Here is a 14,697-nt window from a genome sequence, read left to right as displayed (position 1 = left end):
CACTGTTTGCCTCAGTTTCCTCATCTGTAAAATGAGACAAATAATAGCACCTACCCTCCAGGGTTATTGTGAGGATAAAGTGAGATAATATTTGCAAAATGTTTTTGCAAACCTTAAAGCACTATGAAAGTGCTAACTTTTTCTGTGAGTCTTTGGAAGGTGAGGGTGTGAATCTTTGTAGCCATGTCCCTGAATGCTTCCTTCCCCACTGTGCAAACATGGCCCGTCTTGCAAAAATGTCACCGTTTCCTTTTGTTTTATTCTAGCTTTTTAAATATTTTGACACCTTCACTCAGTACCTCCAGTGCTTCTCATCTCATGGAGAAGGTATCGAGGTCTTAATGGAGATGCCAGGGGTACACAAACTTTTGACAGTTTGCTGAAAAAGCATCAAGCATGAACTTAGATGGAGTTGACTGACTTTGGTTATGCAGACTCTCTTATTGATTAGCTGTGTGACCTTGGACAAACTGTTTAACCTTCCTGCCTCAGTTCCCCCATTTGCAAAATGAGGAGGTTGTATTAGATGACCTTTAAGGTCTCTTCCAGCTCTTATACTGTGGTCCTATGATGATCACTGGGATTTTGGCCACAAAGTGATTTTTTTAGCCACAGTATCTCATGAAGGAGTTGCAGCCTTTATCTGTGGAGCTGGTGTCCAGCATAAAATCATAGCTTTCTGAAGCTTTAAAATAAAATATTTTTTAAAAGTTTATTTAGGGGGGCAGCTAGATGGCGCATGTGGTAAAACACTGGCCCTGGATTCAGGAGGACCTGAGTTCAAATCCAGCCTCAGACACTTGACACTTACTAGCTGTGTGACCCTGGGCAAGTCACTTAACCCTCATTGCCCTGCCCCGCCCCCAAAAGTTTATTTAGGAGTTAAACTCTTTTTGAATTATAGGCTTAATTATAATAGTAACTTATTTATAACTTATAGAACTTATTTATAATTATAAGTCCACTGATATTAATTATAATTAATGTATTAATGAATACATTAATATTAATATATTTAATTTTAATTAGTGTTTAATCACAATTTATATAATTTAATTATAATAGCAGCTTACATATTTATAACACCTTACAAACTTTTTTCATAATAGTAAAATATTATTACCCCCATTTTATAAATGAGGAGGGGGTCTGAGGGAAATTATGTGATTTGCTGTGATCACACAAGTGATAAACATAGGAAAGACAGAGTAGCCTAACACTTTGGTAGTACACATACAACTGGCTTTAAGTTATACCTGGTAATTTGATGGAGATGGGGGAGGGGATGGTCTGATTTTTACTTTAAAAAAGGTATGGCAAACATTTTCTAGCCAACTCTTAATTTAATCTCAATAAGTTAACCTTCTTTGTGGATTGTTAATATTTTTATTCTTGAACCAGTTTTCCCTACCTGCTTCTTCCCCATCATACTTGTTTCTCTGGGCTAAGTATCAGGGAAAAATGACTTCTAATAGTGGCTTTTCCATTAAATAGCTGTGTAGCATTGGACAGACACATCACCCTCTCTGAACCACAGTTCTCTGGGTGATTTGTCTTTATTCTTCTTTTCCTCATGTAGAACATAATAAGTTTTAACTCTTCTAGGAAGTGGATCAGAGAAACAGATAACCATTCTCAGAGACCTGGGGTCAGATTCCTCTTCTGAGACATAATAATGCCTGTGTGACCCCCACCTAGGTTTTTTAACCTCGTAAAGAACTTGCAAAGGTTATATGTTGTGGTGTGGTTGCTGACTTGTACTGGTAAAGGCAGTTTTCTTTGATGGAACTCCTTACACTGATAACATTGTAGGTCTAGGCCAAAACCCATATAAAACATCTGTGATACTCATATATAATGCATGCATGTGTTTGTAGATGTTTTTATATATGTATGCATGTGTGTGTGTGTGTTTGTGTGTGTCTGAATTATTTTGACTCAGAGGTCTCTTTAGAATCAGTTCCCTGCATCCTAGCCCTGATGTGCTGATGATGTCTTCTGGTTGAATTTTCAGGAGAATTCCCACCATCACAATGACTCTACAGATGACTATAAGCAGCAGCTGTCGTATAAGGAAGACAAACATCAGGGGCCCTTGGAATCTGATTCTGTGGAATTCAACAATGCTATAAGCTATGTGAATAAAATCAAAACTCGTTTTCTTGACCACCCAGAAATCTACAGATCATTCTTAGAGATATTGCACACTTACCAGGTACAAATGCTGGGAGTCATATTAGGTTATGTGTTTGTGGTATTACTCAGCATTGTGTGTAGGTGAGATAAAAGGGATATGATGACTCAAGAAAGCCCCTTGATAGGAGGTTTAGACCTCCTGTCACCTCTCTCCTCAAACCTCAGCATCCTTTTGTCTCTCGGGTGGTTGATGAGATCTCAGGGCCCCAGAGGGAGTGATTCAGGAATTTTCTAGATGTCTTAACAAGCCTGGATTTGTGGCCTGGAAGCTTCCCCTGTTGGGTCTGAGCTGTTTTCATAATAGTGCATGGATGTGGCCTCCAGTTGCTCGTTTCTCACCGGATATATTCCTGTCCCAGCTTCAGCTATATTTCAGATAACTAAGGCCTCTCCTCTCAGTCCCTGCCTTTACCTTCGTCTTCATTTCCTGAGGAACCATCTTTAAGATGATTCAAACAGTGGAGCATCCTGCTGTTAGGGAGGGTCACTGGAGGGTTTGTCTTTCTCTTAATAAGGTACCTTCCTTGTGTGGGGCCATGCCTTTGTTCCCCATTCAGATGTTCCAGAGCCAGTTATCAAAGGAGGTAAAACACACAGGGTGGAAAAATCCTGAGAATAAGACCTTAGATTTCAAGATAAAATCATGGGAAATCTGAGGCCTTTAGAGATGATGTGCCTGAAACAATAACAATAAGGTCAACAAAAAACCTATTGAAACCTACTGAAAATATATATGTTTATTTGGCATTTCAGCTAAGACCAATAAAAAATCTTGAGTTTCTTTTTATGGGTGTGACAGTCCTCACCTTGAGATATGGCTGTATGAGGAAAATCCTGCAGTGAAACAGAAGAATAGAGTTGTGTTTGGGTTTGGTCTTGGAGTGCCACCAAACCTTTAACTAACTGTGCCAGGAGGGCAACAGTCATGTCCAAATGATAGATAATCCCAAATTTATTTGTGTGCCTTTGGAATGTACTAAATGAACTTTCTGTGGGGGTAGGGTGGTGAGGAAGGCCAAGATATGCCTTCTAATTATATTTTTTTAGGAAAAAAAAGTGATGGAAATTGAAAATGAATTTGGATTTCTGAACCAAATACTAGGTTGGTGAGACTCTGCTTGGTGGGAGCGTTAAACCTTTTGGGGATAAAAGTCAGCCCCAAAGCCCCTTCCACAGTAAAAAAGTCACTGAAAAGAAATTTGTTTTTGGAGAGGCAGTGGGACATGGTGGGTTGACTTGGAGTAGGTTTAAATCCTTTCTCATTAAGTCCTGGTTCAGACCTGTCCCAGTGACCAGGGACAAGTGACTTTAACTCTCACAGCCTTCTTTATTTCATTGTAAAAAATGGGCAGCATCCTCTTATCCCAGCTACCTCAAGGATTTTGAAGCAAATCTTAGAGCCTTGTACAAACTAACTTAGTGTTGTCCTCATCTTTACTGTTGGGGATCTTTTTGGTGCTGCTCCTTGTTAGAGTGGTGGCTTTTCCCCTGTGTATTCCTTTGTAGTTTGTCCAGGATCAGCGTGCTAGCTTCTGAGAGGTGCTAAATTGCTATGTCCTACTTTGCCCTCTTCACCACCCTATAGATAGATCCTTTGGTCAGTTAAGCATTGTTCTAGACAAACCATCCCTTCCCAGAGAAAGGGAGCGAAGGAACGTGGTTATTGGAGCTCTCTGAAGGTTTGCTAGGCAACAGGTTTCTAATTCTTTTCCTGGAGGGAATGTTTGTCATCAGTCTGGCCCCCAGTCATGTCTGCATTGCAGCTTATTGCATGCCAAGCTGTTAATGACCTGCTTTTTGGTTTTCTCTCCATAATTTGACTCTTGAGTATTACAGGATGACTTCTATCACCACTAATGATTCATACTTCCTTCCCTGTAAATTGACAGAAGGAGCAGCTGAACACTAAAGGACGTCCTTTCCGGGGCATGTCAGAGGAGGAAGTATTTACTGAGGTAGCTAATCTCTTCAGGGGACAGGAGGATCTACTTTCTGAGTTTGGACAGTTCCTTCCGGAAGCTAAAAGATCTTTGGTATGTACTGAGATGAGATGGACTAGCCTGGCAGGTAGCCCATTGGCTGTTGTAATGTTCAGTGCTGGCTGCCCTGTGTGGATTCATTCTGGTCATTTCTCATTGGGAAACTGCACTAAATGTGTAGTATGGTGACTTGTCCGCGCCAGCCAGAGGGCCTGATACACATGCAGGGTCTCTTCACTGTCTTCCACCATTTATCTGGCTCAGCTTGTGAGCTTCTGGTCTTTCCTTTGGGGTTTCTGTAGAGTCTACTTAAGGGTTCTGTGTATAAGAGGCTCCCATTCCAGCTAAAGCTCCTTTTTACATCGTTTTACAGAACACTAAAACTAATTCTCTGTATGGGCAGTCCCCAGTGTAGATATAGGTCGTATTACCATAATCCATTTATAAGTTGGTTGTTTGCAATGTTACACGTGTTGGTTGGGTTCTCAGGTTAGACCACAAAACCTGTTTAATATGCCCGATGGATTATATTGATGATACTTACAAGCAACCTTACTGCCATTTAGAACACTGCGTTTAAGATATATCAGAGTTCCAGCTTGGAATATCTGGCAAGCTGGCTGGCTAAGGCCCCTGCATCTGGTCAGGAAACAAACAGATAGAGTGCTAGTCAGAAGATCAGACATTTACTGGATTTAGGACTTTGGACAAATTCATATTTAATAAACTCTTGGGTCTCAGTTCTTGATCTGTAGTATGAGAAAGAATAATATTTGCACCATAGCCTCTGGATTTGGTTCTCACTGCCTCGGAGAAGGGAGATGACACATGGAAATTTGGGACAGGTACTCTGGTGAAGAGTGAGACTGAGGTTGGGGGTGCTAGGTGGGGAGGGCAGGGACTGAGGTCATTTGGGACAGTGAAAAAGTAGATCGAGAGAGGGGTGGTAATGAACAACGACGAATGGGGTTCTTAATCTTTCTTCTCCCTGTTCTTTTACCCTCTGCTAACAATCTTTAGGGTAAGAGTTGCAGGATCCCAGGATGAAGGATGCAATGATAATGGGGAAGGGAAATGAGGTTAAAGCCCATTGGTGGCAATAAGAGTATGGGAGTTCCTGTGAGCTGCTTTTGTGTAACAAATGCCTGTGAGTTGGAGGCTGCCTTTATCTGGAGTTCCCTGGCTATTCTTTCATTCTTCTTGATGTACTTATCCAGGGGAAAGCTGGTTCTGATGAGCCTCAAGAGCAAGTAGTCTTTATGGGGCTCAGTAGGGCAGAGTAGAGGGTTGTTACTGCCTTTTTTTGCCTTGGAACACCATCTGAGTCCCTCCTCCTTCTCACTAGGGATTAGGAGAATAGGTGAACTGAGGACATTTCCCTTTTCTGTTCTCTAGGGGTATCGTATGAGAAAGGACACTTGACTTGGAGTCAGGAGAATCTGGGTTTGAGTCGTGGCTCTCCTGGAGTTGTGTTGATACATGGGAAAATCATGTTCCCACTCTAGATGTCAGTTTCCTTATGTGTAAAAGGGAAATGGGCCAAATGATTTCAGAGGGTCTCCCTTTAACTTCCTGTGGTTCTGCATGTATCCATTTAGTGAGTATTTTACATTAAATTCAGCAAATATCTCTTCTTTGTGTATTACTGTGCTAGGCCATGAGGGTATGTGAAGTTGAGATAAGATATGATGCCAGCCTTCATAGAGCTTCAACTCTAGTAGGGTCATATGATATCTGTTTTGTATTATTTTCATATGAGAAATTCATAAAGTGTTTTGTGAGGTACAGGGTCATTGGTTGGGGGGAATGCCATTTAATTTTAGCTTAAAAGGTTTTGAAATATGAGTAAACAGTAGGTGGAAAGCATCAAGGGTGTTCAGGAACTTGAGTAAAAGATAAGGGAGGGGCAGCTAGGTGGCACAGTGGATAGAGCACTGGCCCTGGATTCAGGAGGACCTGAGTTCAAATCCAGCCTCAGACACTTAACACTTAATAGCTGTGTGACCCTGGGCAAGTCACTTAACCCCAATTGCCTCACCAAAAAAAAAAAAAAAAGACAAGGGAGTCTGGATTTAGGAGCCATTGCAGGAGAGGGCCTGTCTTAGATCTCTGCCCAGGGAAGAGAGGGAGAATGGATGTGGGTGGTATTCTGGGCTGCCAAGAGGCTGTCATTGTAATCCACAAGATGATCATGAGGGTCTGTCCTAAGGTAGGTGCAGGGGAATTGAGAGGAGCAGGTGGATGTGATAGAGAGGGATTGATTGGATATGAGCAGTGGTAGGGGGTGGGACATCAAATTATAATATGTTTGTGAAACATGGGAAATTATATAAAGAGACCAAGGCCTGAGGCTGAAGTTTCATTCAGCCAGTAAACAGTAAGCTCCTACTATGTATTCTGTCAGCTGCTCTCATCTGCACTGGGATACAATAAGAAAGAAGACCTAGCCTTGCCCTCAAGGAGCTTACAGTCTAGTAGAGGAGATATCACATGGGTGGCTGTGGTATTAATTAGACTATGATAGATTTATAAGAGGAGCTTAAAGTGCTGAAGGGGACAGAATATTTTAATGGGGACAGGGATGATAGTATCAGGGAAGGATTCCTGGATGAATTGGATATTTTTGTTGAGCCTTGAAGGATGGTGGGATGTTAACTGGTGGAGGATAGGGTTTGGAGGTTAGGGTAGAGCTTTCCAGGAATAAGGAACATCAGGAGCAAAGGCATGGGTGGGAAAGTGTAGGGTATGTGGTTGTGTTAAGGGTTGAAGAGTTAGTTATTGAGTAGTTTGGCAGTTTGACTTGGTAGAAATGGATTTATTACCAAGAAAAGCTCCTACCAGGATGGGTATTGATCCCTTGGCTGAGTCAGCATTTGTCAGGTCACTTATTTAGAGAAAACCTATCCTAGAATGTCAGGTGAGAGGAGGTCACCATGTCCAACTTCCTGCCCATCATAACATTGTTGGCAGTAGTCATACAGTCTGGATTTGAATACTGCCAGTCATGGGAACTTTACTGTCTTGACAAGTCAGTCCATTTGTTTTCTGAGCAGATCTGATGAGGAGCTTCTTATTTTTAGCCAAAATTGGCCTCCATGTAACCTCCCTTCCTACTTGGCCTTGAGCAGGAGAGGCAGGTTGGTATGATTGCAAGAGCACTGAATTTTCAATGCTCAGTTCATATCTTTGCTTGTTACTTACCTGTGTCACCCTGGGCAAGTACAACCTCCATGCATCTCAGTTTCTTCATCTATAAAATGCAGCAGTTGGATTAGATGCTTTTAAAAGTCTTTTCTAGTTCTAAATCCTATGCCCTCTGTGGTTCTACTTCTGCCTTCTGGAGGGGACAAGCAAATGTGACAGACAGCTTTTTCATGTAGGAAGATAGCAATTCAGGCCTGCTGTCCCATCCCAGGCACTACTTCTGATTTTCCCTGGTTGCCTGACTGGGTGTAGGCACAATAGAGAAATAAAAAGGACTTAATCCTCCTTTGTAAGGGAAAGGCTTACCAGCAGCTGCATGCAGTGAATGATGGGTTCTACACAGAGTGGAGATGCAGTTGCCTGCAGAGGGAGAAGGATGGAGTAAAGGTCATGATAACCATCTTCGAGCAGCATGATGGCCTCACCAGAGGACCTGTGATTGGCTCTCAGCAAGTTACTTTAACCATGGGCCTACTATTTGCCATCCCTCTGAAATTATCTTCCATTGACATGGTAGATATCTTTCGTAGATCTAGTTATTTACGTGTTGTCTGCCCCATTAGAATGGGTTTTTGTTTTTTTCTTTGTATCCAAAAGACAGGGCTTGAAATAGTATTAAATATGATTTTTAAAAAATGCTTGTTGACTGACCAAAAAAAAAAATCAAGAATCTGGATCTCAAATATCCCCCATTCCTTGATTCCCCTTACTCTCTTGGCCTAATTCCTTTAGTACGGGTTCTTGACAGTGGCCTATGAACTTTTTTTTGTTTAATTGATAACTATATTTCAATAGAATTGGTTTCCTTTGTAATCCTATTATTGTATACATTTAAAAATATGCTTCTTGTGTTGTTTACAAGAAACACCTTTGAAGCAGAGAGATACACACAGGGTATATATGAGGGGCTGGAACAGAATCTATTATGATTCAGCTAAAACAAAGCAGAGGGTAGCAATCATAATTTCAAACAAAGCAAAAGCAAAAACAGATCTAATTAAAAGAGATAAAGAAGGAAACTATTTTGCACAAAGGTACCATAGACAATGAAGTCATATCAGTACTTAATGTATATGCATCAAATGGTATAGCATCTAAATTTTTGAAGAAATTAAATGGGTTACAGGAGGAAATATATAATAAAACTATGCTAGTGGAGAATCTTAACCTTCCCCTCTCAGAACTGGATAAATCTAACCAAAAAATTTACAAGAAAGAAGTTAAGGAAATGAATAAAATTCTGGAAAAGTTAGATACAATAGATCCCTGGAGAAAACTGAATGGGAATAGAAAGGAATATACCTTCTTCTCAGCAGCACATGGTACCTACACACACACACACACACACACACACACACACACACACACAAAAATTGACCATGTATTAGGACATAAAAACCTCACAAAAAAATGTAAAAAGCAGAAATAATAAACATATTCTTTTCAGGTCATAATGTAATAAAAAATTACATTCAGTAATGGACAATGGAGAGATTAAAAATTAATTGGAAATTAAATAATCTAATCCATAAAAACAAATGGGTCAAAGAATAAATTATAGAAACAAAACTGGATTACAAAAATCTGTGGAGGGCAATTATTTGCATTTAAATAGTTTTGCCTTTGGGTTCTTTTAAACAACATCATTCCTGGTTAAAATTCATTTATGGGGCAGCTAGGTGGCGCAGTGGATAGAGCACCGGCCCTGGAGTCAGGAGGACCCGAGTTCAAATCTAGCCTCAGACACTTGACACTTACTAGCTGTGTGACCCTGGGCAAGTCACTTAACCCTCATTGCCTCGCCTCCCTTCCCCCCAATTCATTTATAAAACATCTTAATTAAAAATGTGTTTGTAATGTATGAGACGCTTTATAAAATATATGTTTATTATTACCAAACTAAAGTTAATTGAGTAAGTCTAAAATGTTGTTTGAAAGGCACTGTGCTAGAATGAAAGGCTTAATGGATATAGATGGCCAGGGTTCCTGTCCCCAGTCTTTGTTTTGGGGCAGCTAGGTGGCTCAGTGGATAAAGTACTGGCCCCGGATTCAGGAGGAACTGAGTTCAAATCCAGCCTCAGATACTGGACACTGTGATAAAATAATGGAATTTGGCAGACGCCCAGGGGTCCCACCTGATTGATTTAGTATTGTTTGAGAAACTCACTAAGTATCTACTTGGGATGATTAGATATGGGCCACACCTGGCCTGCTCTGAGTGATATATATTGCTGACGTGGCAGGGAGGGGGGCCAATCTCAGCCTTGCAGCTTGAAGGATCTCCCTTTTGGGGGAGGGAGAGAAAAGGTAGAAAAGAGAATGCTGAGGCTGGGAGCTCATTTTCCTCTAGGTGAGCTTCTGAGAGCGGACTGGAGAGGGGCTGCACAGCCGAAACTATGGACCCCAGGTGGTGAGTTAATAGAAACAAGGCCGAATTAGCTGAGCTGGAAGCAAGTTTGGGGATTGAGTCATGTCTTTGCTAGAGCCAGGGAGTTATCCCTTTTTCTCTTCCCCTATTCCCTTGTCACTGCCTTTATTAATTTCACCTTTGTTATATACTTTATTCCCATTAATAAAACTTGATTTGTTTGTGGAAAGGGGCTGTTAATCTTCTTTCTTATTAGCCTGGGATAAATAACTAAAAAAGGCAGTCTGGAAGCGAGCCACCCAATTAACTCTCCCCATATTAAATTTGATCCCAACAACACTTACTAGCTGTGTGGCCCATGGCAAGCCACTTAACCCTCATTGCCCCTCACAAAAAAACAAAACAAAACAAAAAACAAAAGATACTAGGAAAAAACCCCTTAGATTCCAAGTCTTTGTTTTACCTTGGGCAAGTCTTTCTGAACCTTAATTTCTTTATCTGTAAAATGGGCTCTACTATCAGCCTTGTCAAACTTTGTTGTAGGACTTATAATTTGGAACAAGTGATGTAGTAGAAGCCAGGTGCTATGTTGATGTCAGGTATTGTTCTTGTTATAACTATTGGCATTGTACCGTAACGGATAGAGAGCTAACCTTGGCTCCAGGAAGGCCTGGATTCAGGTCCCTCTCTGACATACTGGCTCCGTGACCTTCCCTCTCAGTGTTCTGCACACCTCTCGAAGGCTAAAAGGGACAAAGATGTCACACTGTATCGATGGGAGGAAGTTTCTTCACCCCAGAGATTCCTGTGCCAATGAAATCATGGTTCTAGTCTCTGTCTCTAAGGCCCCTCTTGATTTATTCTAGACCGTGCTTATTATATTTATCTATGTTTTGGAATACCCTCAAAGTGAGATACTCTGGGTTGATTGTAAACTCCAGAAGGGAAGGAACTCTGTCTTATTTCATTTTTGCATTTCTTTCAATACCTAGTACAGTGTCCTGCATGTACTTCATGCTTAATAAATGGTGGTGGAAGGGATGGATTTGCCTGGGGTCCTGTGAGCACCAAAATGGTATAGCTAGAGTCCTTTACAACTAATCAAAAATCATGTTTATTTCCTTTAGTTCACAGGAAATGGACCATGTGAAATGAATAGTGTTCAGAAAAGTGACCATGAAAAGAATCTGGAACACAGCAAAAAAAGATCCAGGCCTCTGCTCCTTCGTCCTGTCACTGGCCCAGCCAAGGTAACTATCCACAATAAGGAAAGCTGATTAGACCCAGCCTAGGGATTGGTTTAAGGAAACGAGTCAGTGCTGTTACCATCTACACCTATTTTTTCTTTTTTTTAGAAAGGATTTATTTGGGTGCTAGTGTTAACCTCTAAGTTTTGAGATTTAAGTTCTTTCTTGGAAATGAGATGCCAAGCAGAAGCAGTATGGTGTAGGTGAAAGACTATAGAAATTAGTAAATGAACTTGCTTTGTGAGAGTGGGCACATCCCTTAATTGTCTGTCCTTCCCAGCTTTGACATGCTGTGTTTTAAGAGTGACCTCCTCAGTTACCGATGTGACTGATTCAATGTTCTAAGGCTTCCCAACCCTGACAGTTTCTGTTGTAAAATCCCTTCTAGCTCTGATGTTTTCTACTTGATCTAGATCTGCCATTAATTACTTGTGTGAACTTAATTCAGCCTCTCTGCCTCAGCATCTTCATTTCTCATGTGATAGTAATAGCTCCTCTATCATTCTTATAGTAATTATGAAGATCAAATAAAATAATGGACTTAAGAGTACTTTGAAAAATTACCCATTAGTCCTTGTAGGACTTTCTTGTCCCCACTGGGAAATCTTCGTGAAGAGCATAAGAGTTCTTCATTATAAAAAGTTGGGAACCACTCTCGACAGCTTTTGCATCAGAAGATCATTTTACTGCATTCTCTATAATGAAAGTGAGGGTCCCGAAGGGGACAGAATGGCCTCTGAGCAGGCAAAAGTGATACCCTACAGTCACTGCACCAGAGCTCAGGCTTTACTTAGGGAGGAGCCCTGCAGGCCTTTAAATGGCTGAACGAGCAGATAAATAATTTCTGAAGCAGTGCCTCTGTGCCAACAACTACTGTGCTGAGTGTCGGGGCTACCAACAGAAATGCAGAACTGTCTCTGCTGTCCCCTCCCTAGTTGGGGGAGGGGTTTCAGCTGCAGGTCAGAAAGAGAGGCTTCCTGCTCCTAAGGCTGGAGGGGCAAGTCCAGTGGTAACAAACCCTTTCAGATCCTTCCACACCATGCTGTACAAGTGAGGCACTGATTGTGCTTGTGTGATAGAGATGTCTAAACTGTTGTGACTGAGAATCCCTGTAGACTGTTAGTAATGATGTTAGTTCAGGCTGAGGCTGAGACTGAAATTGATGACTGGTTTTCATGAAGAATGGCATTAGACTTTGTCCTACCCATACACACAACTATATTCTGGTCCTTGTGCCTCAAGAAAAGCAGAGCAAGTGACAATGATGTCCTCTAGAAGAGAATCTAAAAGGGTCACAGTGATAGTAGAGCCAGGATAGGGGTCAGATCCTAACTTTGGCAGTTACTGTCTATGGGACATTGAGTAAATCACTCAGTCTCTCTAGGTACCTGTTGTTCAGTGCAAAGTGTGTGTGTGGGGGGGGGGGGGAGGGAGGGTGGTGCGGGGTTGAACTAGTAAGCTTCTAAAGTCCTTTTCTACTCTTAGGTCCATGATAGAACAGACTATTTAAAAGGATAGGATCTGACTAATTGGGGAAGAGATGCTCAGCATTGGTATATGCCTAGGATTTAACAAAACAGAGAGAGAATGGACAAAGTGTTCAAGAATGATCCTAATGATTCAGGACCCGAACCTAGGGTACTAGATCTTCAGTAAGGCAGGAAAGACGTGGATTTGGGACCTAGAAAGGGAAAGTCTTTTAAGCATAACATGGCCCACAAGCACCTCTTCCAGGGAAATGATTGGACTGAAAAGATCATGGGTTTGACTCTGTCTTAGTGTCTGCTCTAGGCCAGACCCCATGCTGCTAGAAAGACAGCTCAGACACTGCATGTCTGGTCTGGGTGGAGGAGAACACACAGGTGGTATTGATATCGAGGAGGTGTCCAGGTGGGGTGTCACAAGGAAGGAACCTGAGAAGGGAGCAGTGATTATTGGCGGTGGGGGATCGTGAAGGGGGGTCTGTGTGGAAATGCTCAGTAGAGGAGCCCTAGGCCTTGCCGAGTCATTGGGTGTTGTTCATCCCTCCAGCTTTCATTGAATGCTTGGTGCATGCAGACTACTTTAACAGTGCTGAACTTTTCATTAACAGAAAAAAATGAAATTACGAGGGACCAAAGATCTGTCTGTCGCAGCTGTGGGAAAATACGGAACTTTGCAAGAATTCTCTTTCTTTGACAAGGTCAGTAATTTGATCCCTTCTGTTGGGGAATTGTGCGTTCTGGTCCACAATTCTGCATTCTTTTCCTTTCCCTTTCCATCAGTTCATCGTTTTGTTGATTTGGAGCATTGACTTGGAACTGGGGAGAAGAAAAAGCAGGGTTTCTGGGCAAGCACTTTGGAAAAATCCTTGGGAAGACTATTTTGCTGCTACATTGACTTTAAGCTTAGTTTCCACGGGAAACCTAAACTGGTCAGCTACTGTTCTTTTTGGTGATTAATGGTTTGTGGCAATTCATGAGAACCTTTCTCTGAAGCTCTCCAAGGTGGGAAGACTTTAGTTCTAGGGTTTGTTTTTTTTAAATGTTTAATGTTTTATTGCTGCTTTGCACCACAGTCATTTAAGGCTGGGAAGACCATGAGCCCTGGCTCATGTACTTCTCTTGTCCAGGGAAGAGTTTAACTTAGCTTGCAGAGATTCAGAGACCCTCAGAGGGTAAATTTTTTTTGGCCACACTCACACTGACAAATGGCAGCTCCTTAAAATATTGAAGTTTATGGCAAGTGATTCAGGCTCCTAGCTTGTAGTCATACTTTCTGAGTTTTGAGACCAGTCACACTTTCCTGCTGGACCTCCTAGTGTGCTGCTCATATAGGTTAGCTGTTGGGCAAACTATCCTCCCCTCTTCCCCCCACCCCCTGTCAGGGATCCCTAAAAGATACTGAGCTGGAGTCACTATCATTTAATACCATGGTATCATTACATGACCAAGGACACCGAAAGTACATAGCATTGGCTTGGATTGTTAGGATCTAGTAATAGTTCGAGTGCTCTCTTAGTTTTTTGGGCGGTGTGGTATAATAAAGTTTTGGGTATGGAATCAAGAAACTGACTTGGGTTTCTGGGTTTGAATTCTGGTGCTGATATTTTTTAGCCTTGTAATTATAATCAAATCACTTAACCTTGCTGACTCCATTTCCTCATCTCTTAAATGGGGATACTAATACCTACCTTACTTACCTTCCTCATGAGGTTGTGGGGAAAATGGCATAAAATGTGATAGTTATTATTTTTCTTAGTTTTGATTATTTACTTTAAAACACTTTTTTTGGGGGGGGGGTGCAATAAGGGTTAAGTGACTTGCCCAGGGTCACACAGCTAGTAAGTGTCAGGTGTCTGAGGCCATATTTGAACTCAGGTCCTCCTGAATCCAGGGCTGGTGCTTTATCCACTGTGCCACCTAGCTGCCCCCAAAGCATTACTTTTAATAATTTACAAGCAGAATAATATCTGGACTGGGATTGAAAGTCCCAGTCCCTTAGAAATGACAGAGATCTTCAGCAGAGAGTTTTCTAATATTCTTTGTTCTTTTTCCTCAGGTACGCCGGGTACTAAAAAGCCAAGAAGTGTATGAAAATTTCCTCCGCTGCATTGCTCTCTTCAATCAGGAGTTGGTGTCTGGCTCAGAGCTCCTGCAGCTGGTCACCCCTTTCTTAGGGTGAGCTAATGCCTTAACCAGTGCTTTGTGTGATTTTAAAAAAC

At 41.6% G+C, this 14,697-nt stretch overlaps 1 protein-coding gene across 1 annotated transcript in view; it reads left to right on the top strand.

The window, feature by feature from the left end:
• The window catches only part of SIN3B (SIN3 transcription regulator family member B), a 55,766-nt gene that overhangs the window by 22,447 nt on the left and 18,622 nt on the right, over positions 1-14,697 (top strand). Inside the window, exons 4-8 of the mRNA XM_043987844.1 lie at positions 2,015-2,215; positions 4,086-4,229; positions 10,875-10,997; positions 13,087-13,176; positions 14,535-14,653. Coding sequence (XP_043843779.1) covers positions 2,015-2,215; positions 4,086-4,229; positions 10,875-10,997; positions 13,087-13,176; positions 14,535-14,653 — 677 coding nt within the window. The remainder of the gene's footprint in view (positions 1-2,014; positions 2,216-4,085; positions 4,230-10,874; positions 10,998-13,086; positions 13,177-14,534; positions 14,654-14,697) is intronic.

The sequence above is a fragment of the Dromiciops gliroides genome, chromosome 1 (genome assembly GCF_019393635.1).
Source record: "Dromiciops gliroides isolate mDroGli1 chromosome 1, mDroGli1.pri, whole genome shotgun sequence".
NCBI classification, from domain to species: domain Eukaryota; kingdom Metazoa; phylum Chordata; class Mammalia; order Microbiotheria; family Microbiotheriidae; genus Dromiciops; species Dromiciops gliroides.
Note: the sequence above shows the minus strand (reverse complement) of the source record. Positions and strands in the feature narration are given on the sequence as shown.